The 19,044-nt window shown below is 38.2% G+C and overlaps 1 protein-coding gene across 1 annotated transcript in view; it reads right to left on the bottom strand.

Moving 5' to 3' along the window:
• Positions 1 to 19,044, bottom strand: part of tnrc6c2 (trinucleotide repeat containing adaptor 6C2) — a 105,330-nt gene that overhangs the window by 18,949 nt on the left and 67,337 nt on the right. The window contains exons 5-6 of the mRNA XM_077604465.1: positions 8,162 to 8,262; positions 7,897 to 7,918 (exon numbers count right to left, since the gene is read on the bottom strand). Of these exons, the coding sequence (XP_077460591.1) occupies positions 7,897 to 7,918; positions 8,162 to 8,224 (85 nt within the window). The 5' untranslated portion in view covers positions 8,225 to 8,262. The remainder of the gene's footprint in view (positions 1 to 7,896; positions 7,919 to 8,161; positions 8,263 to 19,044) is intronic.

Below are 19,044 nucleotides of genomic sequence, written 5' to 3'. Positions count from 1 at the left end.
TCTGCAGTGAACAGGAGAAATCTGTGTACAGTCAATGTTTAGTGCTGACATGTGCCCTACAAGCAGATGACAGTTTGTGGATTTGAGGGTAGACAGTCGATGAATAGTTGATAGTGTTTTGTGCAGACCTGAGAATAAAAATGACAGCTGAGACACTTTGCCTCAAGGGAAGAAAGCAAGCATGTGTGTTCTTAAATAATAATAAAAAAGACAGAGAAAGGATGAATTTAAAAATTAAAAAAAATCACTGACGTTCAAGAGTTTGACGTCAGCACAGAGCAGTAGCCATACTGGCATATAAACTCGTGGGGAGTGTGCAAGTATTCACTATGCCTACCAAAACAAAACATACAAGGAAACTCAGCAAACACAACCAAAATGGAAAATAACAAAGAGAAGCAATGACCAAGTCACAAGTACATGAGATTATGACGAAATACTGCACTCCATTCAGTAGACAGGAAATACATGGCATTTACCCCGTTGTTCTGTTGGTTTCTTAAAAAATATCTTTACATTTTTGTAGAAGACCTACATATTCAGTAGGGAGGCACACTTTCCAGCCCATCTCCTCTCTGTGATTTTAAACACACATACAGGGAAAGTGATCTGCCCCTGGCAGGATCTGGATAGAGGTTGGCCTGGAACTGCCATTGCTGACGCACATCTCTGATTAAATTCTGCTTAGGCCACCTGACATTCCCGCAACCAATCATGCCGCAGGATGGTCACCACATGCCAACCTGTCCCTCTTCATCGTCTCTAGCATTTTGAACAACCTCATCTTCTGTTTTTCCAACACCGCTACACCACATAACCCACCTGACCCCACTTCTCTTCATCACGATAAATTATGCCCTATATCTGCCAATGCTTGATGCTCGCAGTATTACCCTCCCGTCATCTATCTTGATCTCGCCCACTGCTCTGTGGTGCAGCAGACTACAATGACGAAAAAGAATCATACAATGTTTTCAGGCCTGGAAAAAAATATCAAGCCTAGTAATTATGCTAATCCTTTGATTTAATTTTACAGGGAGCAGGGCCAATGAAAACTAAGAAAAAAAATGGTTCCCTGATTAAATTGTGATGCCAGTTTAGTATCTTGTTTGATCTTTCTGCTTCCTAACTTCTTTAACTTTATAAGAAATTCAGAGTTAAAAAGGGGGGGGGGTGATTCTCATGTTCATTATTTTCACGTTTCTGTATACATTTTCTTTAGTTTTATAGACAAGAGCAATGCATTTAGGTAACAATATGCAAGAGCATATTATTGAGGCAGACAGGCTTTAAAGGAGTTGCAAAATATTTAGTTTCAGAGAGAACCAAGACAATCCGGGATGTATGCAATTTATTTGGCTTTATTTTGATTAATATAATACTTGTAATCTGGTTTCAGTTGTCTCAAGAAATGACTCAGAAAAAATGAGGCAGCCTGAATGTTGAAAAAAGGAGATGCAAGAGTAACAACTCCCCTCTGCTCTGATCAAAAAGAACTATATTAGGCAAGATGTGTTTTTTAGTTCTAAAGGAGACAGATCTTTCCTGAATTCATGAGGTCTAGGTAAGTGCTTTATAGAAGGCAAGCATCACATAAAAGGCCACAAAGGAGTAGAAAAAAATTAAAAAGAGAAGGGAAATCCCTCAGCTAAGAAGTCTAAGAAAGCTTAAATGAAGGATGTAAAGAGTATGCGAATTACCCTTTAGTGGCAATACCTGGGATGAGATTCGGTGCAATAATTGAAAGAGGTGAGATGTGTATTACCTCTGAATCACAATGAAAAAATAAAATCCTCAAGTTGATTTGCTAGCAATGCGATGAACATGCAGGCATTTCTTTTACACAACCGCAGTTGATTTGGGTCATTGTCTTGTGTATTTTGTTAGAGACTTGCAGGAATATTCATGCGCTTTGACCACCCCATGGCCCAAATGATAAATTAGGCTTCAATAAATCATGAAGCTGCAGCAGCGTTCCGCTGTTGTCAAGGAGGGCACCTAAACTACAGCCTTCATCATTACAAATGTCTCCCATTTTATTATGTGAAGAGATTACAGATGCTTGGATTTGAAAAATTTCACATCACAAAAGACTAATATGTTTAGACGAGAGAACACTCAATCAGAGGTACTCTAATGTAAATGCGCTATAGAAGATTAAACTACCAACACAGCGGGAATACAAATAATTTTGGCATACCGTATTTATGAAAATGGTGCCCTGGGGATGTTTATTTATTCAACAGTAGGTCTATTAGGAAACGAGGTCTTTATCTGTTAATAGAAAAAAAAAACTTTGAGAACAATACTAAACAGTTATGTCAAAAGAACGGATGTTGCTATGCTTTGTTGTTTAACCTTGGATTTCAAATGGGTTTAGCAGTTCATTTTTTAATGTTTGTGTGTGAACAATAGCATCGAGAAACCTATTATCACGAGGAATTTGAGCGCACAGTGTGGCACAGAACCTCTGAAGTCTTAAGTGCCAGGCAGTGCAGGTTCCTAAAGCTCTTCTGTCTATTGTCTGCAGAAGCACTTTATTATGCAGCTATGTTTGTAATAGTGGGGGATGGACAATATGCACGGGCGTAACCACGTTGCACAATGGTGCCATCCCCAGGGTCTCTGATCATGTCTGTGTATAAATCTGTATATTGGTCATAATTTAATTATGTATGCACGCAGCCATACAAACTCTCCATTAAGTAGTCCACTATCGAAACAGTATCTTTGGGAAAACGCTATAAAATCAATGCTACTTTTGGACTTTGGCTATTTTATGTGGACTTATAAAGTACATTATGTCTACAGTGGGGCATTTTAAGACACACAAGTTAGGTTGGGGTCTCAGAGGTCCCATCTGTCTGAATTAATTACGTAAATAGTCCCTAACAAACTCAGCCCACATTGAGGAAAAAACATTGTCACCCATCACCCCTTCAATAAAAAATAGCAGTTGCCATAGAAACCAATACTGTTGCCTCCTCCACCTTCATTTGTGCCTCGTGTGACCTTCTCCATTGATGCCTCCTTCATGCTTTCCGTCTAATTAGGACTCTGCACCCCCAGTATCCATGCTAGGACCCCATTTCTTTCTAGTAATAGGTCATGCTTGTTTACTTCTCCTACATATGGGGAAAGAGTGCTATTGAGTGTCCTTATTTGGTTTGTGTATAAAAGGCGGAAAATGTAAAAACCTTGTAGGAGTGCCACACTGCTAGTTAGAATATTTTTATTTTAAACCAATGATTGATTCATTTGTCCCTGAAATATGAAATTATAGAAAAGAGGGAAGAGGAGATTATTATAAAACAATAAACAATACAAAAACTGTACCAAAAATAAGTTGGCTAGTGAGAAAATAATACTTTGTTTTGACTGTTGAATCAGCATTTATTCATTAGAAAATCCAGAAAAATGTTAGCTAGAATGAACGGCAAATTTTGGAAATACATTGTTTTTATTATCCAGCACCAAGCATTGAAAGCAACTTGTTCAGTTTGATAGTTAATCAAATTGATCAGAAAAAATGTTTCCGTTTACTACTACAACTATCCAAGGCGAGGTGATCTGTCCAAAAAAAGTATCAGAATTTTTCAGCCAATCACGATTTCTTTCAATTTTTTAAACTTGATATTTATATATTTTTTTAAAGGTATAAAAAAACGGGGAGGAGCGTTCTTTTGTCTTGATCCTAAAAATCACCCAGCCCTACATGATCTTAATAAAACTGGAAAACAAAAGAAAAACGTGTACAATATGAACTCAATGATGAGCATTCATTTATTTATGGTGGTCAGCCTACGAGGAGTTAAAACTACCCGAGATTCAAACAGAATGACAGGCCTTTTAACTTTTTAAACTTGCATGCAAAACATCTCAAGCTCCGAGCACAAGCGGAACTGTCATTCATAGCAGCTAAGCCACATCTTATTAATAATCTGCCAGACTTTTGACACGGAGCGGCTCACTGTGCAAGGGAGGAGGAGGAGGCAAGAGACGATGAGGGGGGAGGGAGGGTCCTAAGGCATCAAATGGCCTCTTTTGTCGGCAACTTGCGAGTGATTCTGCCGTATGAATAGACAAAGAGCAAAGCATTGTTTAGGTCTGTGTGGCCCTCTTGTTTCCTGTCGCACTGACCCGAGGCTCTCGCTTCATCTCTTGCGCCCTCCGACACCGCACATGCATGCGTTATGAGTACACAGTAGCGGGTAGGGAGGGAGGGGGCAGCGGAAAAACAATTATGCTTGGCAGTCATAAATCCACGGGATATAATTTGGGAACAATTCACTATTAATTCTTTTGAGTGTTTATAAATGTGGCTAAGTGAAGAGAAGTGCGCCACCGATGCTTAAATAAATTAGCTTCTAATTGGTTTGTGAGTCATGAAATTCCCTTGTTGTATTGACACAATTAATAGGATACAAAATTGCAAATTAATCCAATACGGAAACATGCACTTCACTTGTGTTTATGTGCATTTCTCACTTTGATGATCATTAATGGTGCTTGCACTGAATCCATGTGGAAATGAAACAGCAGGAATAAATAGCAAGTGTTTTGAATGAAAACGGTTATTATTTCATTTATCCTTGCAAGGGTTTCAGGGGTGTTGGGGCCTATACCAGTTAACTATGGGCAGTAGGAGGGCCACACGCTAAATTAGTTACGAGCCAATCCCAAGGCAAAGGACACTAACACCTCTTCACGCACAAACTCATAAATAGGGAAGAATGGAACTGTTCAAGCAGACTACCAACGTGTTTTAGGAATGTGGGAGGGATCCTGAGTCTTCGGAAAAAAACATGGGGAGAACATGCTAACGCCACACGGTAAGGCTTTAAGGGGGGCATGGTAACCATGAAATACCTTAATGTCGCAAAAACCAAACAAACAGTAAACATTCAAAAAATGTATAATCTGGGTGCTGTTGAAGAAAAAACAAGAGAGCAGTCTAGCACTTCAGCAGATTTATTCTATTATTATTCTAAAACTTTCTGCTCTCTTGACTTTCTTCAACAGTCGTGTCAATTTGTCCCCCCGCCCTTTTATTTTTTAAGCTGCTAGTTGTATTACAAAGGCATTTTACTATTGCCATTGCCTATGCATTAAGTAAAGGTTCAATAATGGCAGCAGTGTGACCTTAGAACAGTTGAATTAATAGCTAGTTTGTATTTTAATCTTTCAGAATAAAAAAAAAAGAGTGGGAGCAGGCAACACTCCAACTACTTCTGACTTTAAATGTATGGCAATGACAAGCATTACATCTAGGTTCGCCAGCAACCTCTTCACAAACAGCATTTTGCTTAGGAATGCATTTGAATTAATATGATTCCTGGCCCCTGTGATTGACTCGCCACCGATTCAGGGTGTCCCCCGCCTGGTGCCCGTAGTTAGCTGGGATAGGCTCCAGCACCACCCGTGAGCCTTGTGAGGATAGGCTGTTCAGAAAATGATTGAATGAATGATTCTTGGCTGGTTATAAGCATACTATGGCCTGACTGGATTCCCACTACTGCTTCAAGAATTCAATTTTTTACAAATAATCCACGACGTAAGCATTTGCATAAAACAAATGGGGGGTGGAAGGGGGACTCGATACACATGTACATTATCTTTTAATGCCATATCTTTTATTATGTGACACAAGACTTGACAAATCTCATGTTTGCCTGATTCTCATTTTCTCTGTGTGCTATCAAGCTTTTGTCCAGGTTGGGGGCATAGTGAAACAGACTGACTGACTTGATTGTGATTGCTGCGGTGGTATTGAATGATTGTGATGGAGCTGCATGTGTGCATGGGCTGAATAATCAGGGTAGGTAATGGGGAATCAGACAAAGGAGGATGGGGGCCCTGTATCGGCAGTCCATCTATGTATGCGTATGTGAATATCTGTGGCCACATGCAAAGGGGTTGGAGGCGGGCAGTATGAGGCCGCCTGCCTCGATGGAACCCTATGCTGGTGTGAAGCTCGAAACCTAATGGGGGGCAGAGAAGTTAATTCCACTGTGCTGAAGCTTTATCTCATTTTCATACATATGAACGCATCGGGCCGGGATCGATTACCACAAACAAATTGAAATTCTTGGAGACCAAAAAGGCCGGCAGAGCAATGAGCAGGAAAGACGGGAGGAGGTGGGGGGTGTATTGTGGGGATTCTTTATGTGTCTATGAATTTCTGAATTTACTGTTATGGTTGGAAAGAGACAAATCACCCTTCCATACTGATCATTACTTTACTATTTTCAAAACTCAATTATTTAGCTCCACACATGAAAACCATTTATTCCATTCAATAAAGCCATCTCTTCAAAAGAAATAGTCAACATGAAGTGTTGGGCACAATCACAAAGGTCGCTAGATTATTTAGTGATTTGTCTCCATAATAATCCTGCTTTCATTATCTTCAACTCAAATCGTTCAATCTAATGCATGTTCTCATTCTGTGTTCCATTCTCTCTGATTGAACATTGCATAAAATAAATGACAAAGTGAACCATGACCTCAACGGTTGTACCTTAACCAGGTCGCCTTGGTCACTTGGGCAGCTAACTGCCCCAGTGGGTGATTCTACATTTTCTCTCTACCTTCCTCTTAAAATATAATATAATAATGTTACATAATATTGCAGAAAAAGCGGTACATCAATATCATAGTTGACGTTCACAATGAACTGGAGTAACTAAATATTTCTGTAACAAACACTTTTGAAGTGAATGCAACATCTGTTTACTGTGAAGTTTTTTTGAAAGTCTAGGTGTATAAAAGAGAAAATAGAACCAGGTAACCACAGGAGTCTTTTGAGCGCAAACAATAAGTCACATTTTACGAGTGAGGGCCAAGGAAGAATTTTTCTAACAGTGTTAGTGTTTCATTTAAAATCAAGAGGCTCCAAGTCAAAAATACAGACAACTTAGAGAACATGTACCCAATAGTGTCAAATAATTCACTGTGTAAAACATTGATCCTACTAAGTACATATTACAATGAACGTGCAGACTTCAATGTTGTGAAAACGAGATGATCATATATAGTACATAGTAGTATGTTCAAATCTCAAAACTGCTTCAAAATACCGTATTTTCTGCACTATAAGGCACAAATAAAAGACTTCAATTTTCTCCTGCAGTACGCTTTATATAGGGATCAATATTGGCAAATCAATGTATGACATTCCCTTTAGCACAGCTCCATCTAGTTGACGCATAACACACTATTACTACAGCTTCATCTAGTGGACGTATAACACAATCCCTTACTGCTACTATTACCACTACCACAGCCACCCCTAATACTACTACAACTGTGTCTTATTATGTATGAAACACATTTTAAGATAGGCCACTCATTGGAAAATATTGTAATTAAGAAAATCCTATTTTGTAGTCCCAATGATAAAGATAGCATTAATGTTTCATTAAAAACCCACATAGTAGCCAACTCCCAAATTAAAATGCCACAAAAACACAGTCTGTGTACTCAAACAAAACACCAAGGGTATGTGAGGACACTGTTCTTTCCTGTTCAGGCCTGAGGTAATACACATAGCTGAACGCTTTTATTTCTGCAGACTTCTCCCTTTTGCCTTCACCACTTCTCCCTATTGCCCCTTGTAGCCAAAACACACTGTGTCAGGATGCCCTCACGCTCCACTGACTGCTGCTGCAGGCACACCAGACATCACTTTACATTTCACTCTGCCAATTTGTGTACACTCTGTGCGTTTATTTTATTCGTTGGGATTCCGAGCACAAAAATTGGGCACGTGTGTGAATACTTTGTGTCCAATGAGGCTGGGCAAGAAGGCCAAATTGTGTTGGATTTTGCAGTTTTGTGAGCGACAACCGTAGCTCATTACTGAATGGGGTAAGAATTCTGAAATATGGTACTCACCGTTGGATTTCTGTTCAGCAGCCTGGGGAGGAGAAAAAAATAGTGAATTGAAATAAATAACCAATCGGGGCATTTAAAAGTAACATTATTGTTTGCTTTAATCAAAAGTGAGTTCCCCGAATTCGCAAAGACATAAGACAAATAGCTCCAAACCGGAATAATCAAAATTACTTTCATTTTCCTCAAAGTTGAATAGTTTTCATTTGTTATACAAAACTGTAAAATGTATATATTCAAAACTTCAATGGATGTGAATGTGAATCACCTTCTTCTGAGCAATGTCCTTCTTAATCTTTTCTTCTTGTTTTTTCTTTTTTTTTTCTTCCATCAAATGGTTCTCTTTATCGTGGTGCTTGCTTCTCTCCGCTGTAAACAAAATGAAAATGATGTAAAAAAAAAATGAGTCATAGTCTTCCACAATGAGGTATAGTTTCATTCTTTTCATATATATGCTGTAGTATGATATAAAATGAGCCATAGGAAAAAAAAAAACTTTCTATCAATATTTTAGGGTGGTAAGTCCTTGCTCACTATTGCCAAATAGAGACAGGTTCCTTTAATGCATTTTAGCCATCAGAAAGCCTCTCATTTGCCTGGGCTTGCTACAATATTAATTAATTCATGTATTATTAAAGACATTATGCTAACGTAATATACAGCAGTCTTAATTTATGTCAGAAAGAATTAGCAGATAATTAAATATTGGCAAACTAAACATTTGTGGCAGGTCAGTTTAATGTAAATTAGTTGCAGCATGATTTTTCACCAATAACATTGATAGTGTCTTAGGTTTATCATTATTATAGATGTGTATCAATATTATTATATTATATGTACTCGCAACAAAGAGTTATTGACATTAATACAAAGGGCATTTTAATGCATCTCTTGCAAAAGTAAGGACTGTGGTTCGCATCAAGAGGACTGGGAATGGCCTTGGGCATGAAGAGGGTTCACAACAAGTGCTCTTGGGAACTGTGGAACTGTTTCGGCGTCGGAAGATGGTTTCACAACAAGCGCTCTTGGGAAGATTCGACAGACCTACAATTGTTTTGATGACTGTGATAAATTGTTATGAGACTCTAAAGTTGTTTAGACTTCTGTGGGGCATGGTGTTAAAATCTTATGAATAAATTAGCGAGAGAGACCTCGAGTTGTTAGAATAATCCTGACCGGAGGCGCGGATGGATGTATTCTCTTCTTGCAAGAATTAAACAAAGATGTGACTTCAAATGCCTCTTTTATTGTGAATTTGGAAAAACCTAAGGATAGCCTTAACATTGTGATATAAAGTGGCCTGTATATTGTGATAGGAGTTTCATTTTTTTACTGCATTCAACATGATTTAATCAGGGACATCCTTAATCTATATGATGTTTCATATGATGGTACCATAATGCCTTTGGGAGTGCTTATAAATTTGACCTATCCGACTGGTGACATTAAAACAGGCGTACATCACAAACCACTGTAAACAAAATCCTCCACGCTTTGGAGGCAAAACATGGCTCAAAAAGTGATACTAATACTCCTTACTCTCTTCAAGCCTACTACATTACAACAAATCCCCGAAGAGGGTGTTACCATGAGGGAGTATAAACCTATTTGTGCCTGCAGAAGATGCTGAATTGTAGAAGTAGAGTTCAGAGGTTGTACTAATCTCTGGGTGGATAGGCAGTGGTAAATTTGCAATGCTAATGCAGGCAGATGTTGCATTAAATACAATAGAAGCTTTGAGGCACAAACAAGGTCGTCTTTCTAAAATTAGATGCAATCAAACATTGCATTTGTCAACATTTGCATTTGTAAATGGATTACCAGGAAATGGAAAGAAGTATTTGGAATTAGGAAGGAATAGAAACATGTCTTTCAAAATATATAAAGCTGGCTTGTTCATATACATATTCACGATGAATTGGAAGTGATTTATTTGAATCTGATGGACATTCCAACGTGTATGGCCGTTTCTAGCTTTTGCACATCCATGCTTCCAGTTGAACCAGTTTATATTCATCTGTCCAATAACAACTTGTTCAGTAATATCCTACTTAAGTGATATCCTACTTAAAATACAGCTTTTCAAACTGCTGCTTTTGCAAAACTAATTTTAGTGTCAGACTTTATTGCAGATGTTTTTCTTTTAAATGTGACAGTGGGGACACTTGGATTTTGAGCTGACATAGTAAATGCCAGGGTAGGCTAGCTCACATACCTGTCTTCCTCTGTACTGCTGACACAAGCATCTCATCAGTGTTGACCCAGTATTGCAGACTTCTAATATAACAAACTATATTAAACATGTCGTGCAACCAATAATGTTGCGTACCAATCTTGGAAAAATTTAAAAAAAAACATTTTCTGCCTTATCATGGTGTCCCACTGAGGTCCTCAACGTTTTAAGTATTACTTTGAAAATAGATTTAGACAGATATCAATTACCTTATTGTTCATCTGTGTGTTTGGACAGTGCATTGTATTTATACTTATGCATATTTAGGAGTTCTTTTGGCCAACTTCAGTTAAGCATACTCATTCCATCGAAACTGTTTTTTTATTCAATAAAAAGAAGTCCTGGGGTACTAATGCTTCGGTTTGGTCAATGGAAATTAACTCATTTTGGGTTGGTTAAAGTTAAATCATGATTCGATAAGAGGGACAATGGTTTAACACATAGTTAGGTAGCTCTAAATGTTATAAATAAATTAACCATTAAAAATCATTTTTTTGTTGTTAATTTTACATTTTTAGCAAAGCAACACCATTTGGTAAAGTTGACAACTATACGTCTTAATGTAAATACAATACAATATACAAGTAAATAAATAAAATGAAAAGAAAAACTATCACCCAAAATTCAGCCAGCTGTCGATACTGCTAAGTTTCTTCTACATTTACGACATATGAATATTGAAGACGTTTTTTCCCCAAAATATTTTTGGGATGAGTAGTTTTGTGAAACATCTGGGGCATTTGAATACTAATATATTTTTGAAGTTAGTTCCGCAGAATCACATAAAATAAATTAACATCTTTAGAGTTTGTGGCAAACGTGTAGTGAGCTGTAGCTAAGTGTATTGAAACGTCAGCAAGGCAGTGTGTCTGATGCCTGTCTTTCTCTCAGGTCCTGGGATAAAGGAAGAGAGGGGGTATAAGAAATATAGGTGGGCGGATGCAAAGGGAGAAAACAGGCAGGGGATGAAAGCAGACATGGAACAGCACCAATTAAGAACGACAGCCGCCAGAGATCCAGACAGGGCAAATAAGGGGAGCGGAAGTGGTATAGACAGGAAAAAAAAAAAGAATTCTCACTGGAGACGTTAAAGGGGAGAAAAAAAAAGTTAGCAATGATAAAGGCTGGCAGACAAGAGGAGAGAGTAAAAGAAAAAGCGGGGGTGGGAAGCACCGAAATAGCCATGTGCCTTGATTACAAATATTCATAGGATGGCTATAGAGAGAGAAGTGGTGCAGAGATTATGGAAACCTGTACTGCTCAAGACAAAGACAACTTGGAAAAGCAAAGGAGCTGTATGCCACCACAGCTCTACTATGTGGTAAGCAGTACTACTCCCTAGCAAAAATTACACATTCCTGTGGTTTACAGAGGAGGCCCCATGCCATTTATTATGGAATATGGACAGTTAGCATGCATAACTTGTGAGATTTTTTATACAGGACAAACCACCCAGTGAGTCTGTTTGACCTACCACTAATACTGATTATTTCTACCGTCAAGTCATATGATCGAGGGCTTGAACTACAGAAAGTGTACCATTCCAGGATTTTCCAATTCATATTTACAAATCTGCAGGGTAATGTTAGAGTCAGTGGAAGCATTCAACTCAGCATGTAGGTATATTGGTGTTTATCAACTTTGCCTTTAACAGTTGGATGAATCCACACAACATAATTTATTGGCACAAAACTAGACTTGATCAATAGATGCTGGGATTTGTTGACGTGGCTTAAAGGGGGCGGATAGTTGTGACGAGGGAAAGGAGTAGATGCTGTAAATAACCGTCTTTAGGTTTGCTTTCCATATTTTCACTGTGGAAGCAGCAGCTATATAAAATGCCAGCGCAGAAACTAAGCAAACTGTTTTAAATCTGCCACAAAAGGAGACAAAATTAAAGGTGTCAAGTGATTTTGAGTGTTTACCCAATTTCAATTAAATTGCATTGTTTATAGTCTTATTTTTTGTGCATTAATCAACTTAAGTTATGAAATAAAACAATTTAATCTCTCGTGCAATTTTCCACAATAATCATGCTAAAATACAGCAAGCACAACCAGGGCAAATGCTAACAAAAATGAGAATCAGCTATGACGGACTTATCAAGGTTACTTTGACACAACATGTTGACCCTGACATAGCAAAATGTCAGTATAAAAGTTAAAAATGATATGAGCAAAAATACCCCAAAAGTAGACAGCTATTCTATTTGCTACAAAAACATTCCAATTCATTCGATGACCTTACTATTAGAATATAAAATAATTAAACAAATCTTATTGTGTGTCAAACCTTACTGTGGGGCTCAAGTCCTGATACATTTTGAGCACAGCTGTCTTATGTTAGTTTGGGAACAAAGACGGCAACATTTAGATGTGATGTCCCACATATTTCCCACCAGTCTTGTTCCATGTGATTCCATGCTCCTTTCTACTGTCTCCAATTAGCTAACTCGAAAGCGAAGGAGGGAACGGGGGCCCCAAATAAACCTCAGCACACTGAACATTCCCCTGGAGCAGTGCCAAGACTCACAAGCATCAGCTCACCAGGTCCCAGCTGCCCCCCTCACTCTACTTCATCTGAATGCTTCAATGCTGACCTGTCTTAGCCCTGGTGGGCCCCCTTCGGACCCTGCCCTTTCCATTGACATGGATGTTGGGCAAGCTTAAAACAGACGATTGCAGTAAATAACCATTCATTTTCTGAACCGCTTATCCTCACAAGGATCACGGGGTATGCTGGAGCCTATTCCAGCTGACTACAGGGACCAGGCTGAGGACACCCTGAATCAGTGGCCGGCAAATCGCAGGGCACAAGGAGACGGACAACCATTCATACCTAGGCGCGACGTGCTAACCACTCCCGGGATGTGGTGGTAATCTTACCACAAGAAAAAATTAATAAAAAATAAAAAATCCTGTGTTGGCCTCTATAAAGTGACTACACTTGAAAAGGTTTCTGACTACATTTCTATGAAGACACAAAAAATGAACCATAATTTCTTGAGTATAACATGGAATTATTTTCTAAAAGTATTATCACGAATTGGGGAAGGGGTCACTTTAACAAAACTAGAGGAATAGTTTTTACATTGTATAGAGGTTTACCAGTGTCTAAGCATGTGCAAAAAGTGTACATTGGGTCTTTTGATATCACTGTATATAACATTACTCAATTTGTTAAACATTGCCCATTTATTGTTTGTTGCCTGTTCATTCTGAAGGGGGCAGGGGGGTCGACCATCTGTGGCCCTTGCCAAGCTTTCCTACTTTCTCCTGTCTGGGATTTTCCAGGCTCTTTTGGGGATTCAGCCTCATGGATGTAGAAATCGTTGTCAACAGTGCACCTGTGAAGCCCTTCGAGACATTTGTTGTAATTGAGGGATATTTAAATAAATGGGCTTGACTACTTGTATTCAATATATGATATATATAATCGATATGCAATGTCTAATGATAGAAATCTACAAATATAGTTATGCATTTATGGGGATGTACATTCTGTACATGGAAATTAGAGATTACAAAAAGAAAGAAGACTAGTATTTATTTGAAAAGAATAGTTTAAAGATTATAATGCAAGGCTTCAGGTAAACATTTTGAGGGGTGAATTTGGGGCGGCATAAAAGAACAAATTACATAAATTACAAGATGTAATTGCTATATTTAGGAACATTTTAAATGGGTTGGGAAGTCCTTTAGTAGTCTCCTGAACTGATGCTTTTTTTTGGAAAAAGACCAGAATTGCTGTGACAGATGTCTACACTGCTAATCCATAGGTGACATCATGCTGTTTGTTTCTCAGTTGACAGTAGGGCCTGACCCTTTAATCGGCTGATATCAACTCCATTCAAAAAGGTAAAAATAGATGGATTTTTACATTTTTCTTTGTTGTCATGTTTAACAAATACTAAAGGACCGACTAAAGTACTCTAAAGCATTGTGTCTGGAATTCATTTTGTGTTGAATAAAAAATAAAACAAACACATTTTTATTAATAAGTCTTTAAAATAACTGGATGATTAATCATTTATCAGAATTTGAATAAATTCATGTTTTCTTTTCTCAATGCACCAGACAGGTTGAAAACAAACTAGTTCACATTTGGCCCACAATTCTTAGAATCTACATATCAAACCCATGTGACAGGTATCTATTTATATTCTGCATCGCTACCCTTAGTGGATGGGGTTAATGGCTTTTGACAACCACAAATTGAACCCAGCTGATCCTGCTGTCAATGCCCCCCCACTGTTCCAGACCAAACCATCACCCTGTGGTGGTGTAAAGCATTTTTTCTATCAGTTTTGTGCCGGTTGTTACAAAGCTTTCATAATTTTGAGCTCAGTAACCACCACGGTCAGTCTTGGCCCTGATATAAGGTCAAGGGGGAGGAAAAGCAATGGACATAAGCCACTTTACTGAAGTAGGGCTAAGTGGTATTTAGTGGATCCAACAGAAATGTCTGAATGCACTTCTTTTTCAATATAACTTGGAGCCTCTTCTGAAACTAGTTGAATACCAAAGAAATCTACAATGCAAGAGTTGTGGGATCGGGTGGCACAAAGCATGAAAATCTACCACAGCTTTCAAGATGACATTGTGGTGGGAACAAGAGCAGTACCTTAAGGATTAGATGTTGTGCAGTGTCTTATTAGTAGAAGGTCAGACAAAAGGAAACAAACCTTGGGTTTTACTTACAGCAAATTATTCATCTATGCCCCGATAGGAGACAGCAGATGGAATGTTTTTTTTTCCTTGAGGAAGTGAAAGTTTATCCAAACCTTTTAGTGCTAGGGTGCTGCAAATAAGAAAAATCGAATAATACACCACTGAGACTGATTTGTTTTGTTTTAACTCAAATATCTTAACTACGAAATACGTGCAGCATATTACTTGCCCAATATTTTGTCACTCTATACTACTATACTCAGCTAGGTTGGGTCAGAATTGAGTGCAAAAACATGACCATTGTTGGGAATAACAAATATTTAATTCCCTTATCCGCTTTATTCCACTAACCATTAATTTAAACAATGAATGTAAAATAAAGTGGACTCTTACGGTGTTTATATAGCCGCCTTTACTCCTTTGCTGTCTTCTGAAGTACATACAGTATAGAGGAGCTATGGTTGATGTGCATGTGGGTGCACATCCCTCTGCTTTGTCACAACACATCCAGGCACCATTAACAACATGACACAGAACATTCAAAGATTCTCCAACCCAATTAGTTCACTAAGTCATCCTTAATTGATTTAGTCTGAAATGTCATTAACTAGCATATCCAATCAGGACACGGGAGTTAAAACCTCTGTAAAGGGAAAAAGAAAATACATTGCAGTCACTCTCTCTCAAAATTCAAGAAGACTGATGTCCAACAGTCTTATGGTATGTCACGGTTCTGTACAAATGCCATAAAAAAGGAGACTGACATACTATAAAAAGCCTAGGGTAGCCGCAGCTACTAAATATGAGCAATCATTAGTCATAAAGGTGGAAGGATTTTATCCACCTGGGCGGCTCACTGAAGTGGACATAACATTTGCTTGAAAGCCTGATTGTAAAGGACTTAAAGCACCAGACTCCCTCTTCTTAACAAACGTAAGCTCCATCTCCTCCCCCTATTCTCTAGTTTATGGGCAGCAGAATGCCCGTTACGAACAGCCGCTCTTTTATGTGCTTCAATCTACCTTTAGGAAAGACAGGTGGGGTATATAGGAGAACATTTGACCCTCTAGAAGGGAAAAAAAGTGTCCGTCTGTAGGTTTGTGCTACTAAGCCAGCTGGGTGTTTAGAAGCATGCGGGAGGCACCTCATGACCTGTTCAGAAACCGCAGGACATTAAACAACTGCCAGGACCTTCAGGTTGGTCACAAAATGCTTGCACATGTGAATAAAACAGCTATCAAGCAGGAGAAGCATGCACATTCCAGCTCAACACTTGTATCTATGTGATTGCTTCTCCCATCATTTTTTTTCCATTTCATCATGGCACTGGTGTGTGACGATTGAGATAAGACAGTTCTGACAGAAGATGACAGAGGGATGGGATGGGGTGGTTAAATTGAACAGGAAATTATGTACTTCAATTAAGACACGCCAAAGAGATATTAAAAGCTGTACTTTGACGCCTGGGGATGCAGGAAAGGGGGGTGGGTGGGCGTGTAATGCAATGGAAGACGACAGTTCAATCAATATCTGTAGTCGCAGTGAAGGAACAGAAGATGAGCGTCGGGACGGTTAGAATTAATAACGTACTTGGAATTAGTGTAGTGGAATTTACATGATGTATCACAGCTACTTGAACAGGCTAATTACACCGTTTTTAAAAAGCAATTTGCATTTAAAAAAAAGAACAACACCAGCCGCTACATTCAAAGAATAAATTCCAGTTCTCCCAAAAAGCATTTACTCTTTGTACGAATGAAGGCAAAGTAATGCAGTACCCCTTTTGCTGTGGGGACAAAAACATTCCATGTGCAGAGTGTTCTCCAGTCCCACTCAACCAATCACTGAGGACCTGTGATATAACACTTAAGTTTCATGTACAATCGCATCGTAAATTTATTTTATTTTATTTTTTAAATATATTGCAGAAGATCATGTTATTGTTCCTATATTACCAATTCTTATTCCTACTGAAATCTTGAATGAAGCAAGCACGAAGAGTAATTAGAACACACACATAAAATCCACAGATTGCATTGCAGTGTACGAATTGATAATGATGAGCTGCATCGGAAAAAAAAATAGTTTATAATATAAACTTACCTTTCGTTAAAAACGGCTTTGACAGCTTGTAATCAATCCCCGGTGTTGTTTCCGAAGTTACCCGTAAAGCGATGGAGCAGATTCAGTCAAGATGTGTCTCACCAGCGGCCGCCGTAGCAGCTTATTGACAGGAGAGCGATGTAAACAACGCACCCTCGTCAGCCACATATACAAAAACCACAATCTTGTAATATGCAACTTGAGTGAAAAAATTAAAATCGCCGCAAAAAATGTACTACATAATAAAAAGCCATGTGTGATATGAAATACAAGGGGCGGCGAGGGAGCGCAGACATCAACAAAAACAACGATACCAATAACCTTGTAGAAACGCAGCAATTTTTTTGCAGAAAAACGCTTAATGATAGAAATTAAGCCTCAGTTTTTTTTTTAAAAAAAATGCTATGTTTGTTTGTCCAAGCTGTCCAAAAGCCAGCCAGCCAACTTGGTTTAAAGTGCAAAAAAATGATTTCTTTTTATCTTTAAGTGACTAGCGGGACGATTCGCGAAATTCCGGCTATCGCGAATGCAAAGTGAGAAGCGATTCCGGGAAAATACATTCTACGATGGTCCAGACGGCGCAGTGCACGGTCAAATTGGAGGCGTATCAGTGAGCTCTATGTATCTGTGGTCTCGCAGCCATTTTGTTGAGAGTAGCAAACACCGCAGTGTCGCTTCTCTCCTCCTCCCCCGGAGAGCAGCCAGACCAGGAAGCGGCTCTCCTGCATCACTACAATCCAACCAATCGGGAGAGGCGACAAAACTCCGCCCCCACGCTCCCAGTGGGAAGCGGGGACGAGGTTGCGTTGTCGATTTATTTTATACAGGGAAAAGAAGGAAAAAAAACCAGGGCGCACCAGTACTTCCCAAATGAATTTTATTTGTTTCTTCTTTCAAACTCTTTCTTATTCATGTTGACTATGACTTATTATGCGGAATACTTTTTTATGCACTCATTATTTATGGGTTATTTATTATTATTATGGATTGATCATGTATCTGTTTGTTGTTGTGTTAACAACTTGTATATTTATTGTTATTATTTATTTGTCTGCTTGTTTGTTGTTGTTATTTGTGCACTTCGTGTGAAGCTTCAAATCTCATTATACTGTATAATGACAATAAAAGCATTCAATTCAATGTATATTTCTTTTCACCTCCCTGTCAATACCACTATTGACAGGAAACACCAATATACTTTATCCATTCATCAATACATTTTATATTGAGTTTATCAGAGAATATGTAATATTACTTATTATTATAGTATTGTCTCACAAGGTACAAGAAGTTTGTCACCTTTAAAAACCCAGTGATAAGAAACTCCTTATTTTCTTACTTTCTTATTGTCATAGCATGCGAACATTGGCAGTGAGTATTTACTACATTGGTTTAGATTGAGTCTTATTTAACTTTCAACACTGCTTTAAAGCTACTACCAGAAAAAAACAATGCTTAAAGGCTAACACGCCGCAAAGTATAAAATAGGGCAATTAAGACATTTTAGCATCATACATTCCACAATCACATCAAGACAATGTTTGCCTTAAGATAGTCTTTACTTTTGCCTGTGTTGCGATCTTTTTAGTACAGAACATATAGTTTTTATTTTTATTTATTTTTATTTCCTTTACAAACACTTAAATATCCATCTGGAACATTTAGTTAATTTGTGGCCCTAAAATAAAAAAGAAAACAATATCAATTTTTTAAACCCGATCTTTTTCCACCCTATTCTTATCCTCTAAAAAAATGTTGTGGTCAGCCCTGACTTTCAATCACGTGATCGGATCGATGACATACCTACTGGATAGAACTTTTAAGTCTTATAATTATAGCCTATTTGCAACTCCTGTTTACTGATTCTTATAACCTGTACATTACATTGCATAAGATAAACAGTACTAATTACTGTTGCTGCTGCTGCTCGGTTTACCACGCTGTAAAAGAGCAGGTCTCTTATGGCTCAAATAACACATGACAAATGTTATATTACTGTGGGGGAGGACATCCATGCAGACTATCTCGGCTTTATTTTCATTTGCATGAAATGTGGCAAGGTGTCATGCCATAGATAAAAATAATACCAACGTAATATTGGTCTGTATTTCATCAGATACAGTCAAAAACAGTAATTTGTTCTGT

The sequence above is a fragment of the Stigmatopora argus genome, chromosome 7 (genome assembly GCF_051989625.1).
Source record: "Stigmatopora argus isolate UIUO_Sarg chromosome 7, RoL_Sarg_1.0, whole genome shotgun sequence".
NCBI classification, from domain to species: domain Eukaryota; kingdom Metazoa; phylum Chordata; class Actinopteri; order Syngnathiformes; family Syngnathidae; genus Stigmatopora; species Stigmatopora argus.
The sequence above is the reverse complement of the archived record's forward strand: the minus strand, read 5'-3'. Positions and strand labels throughout refer to the sequence as shown.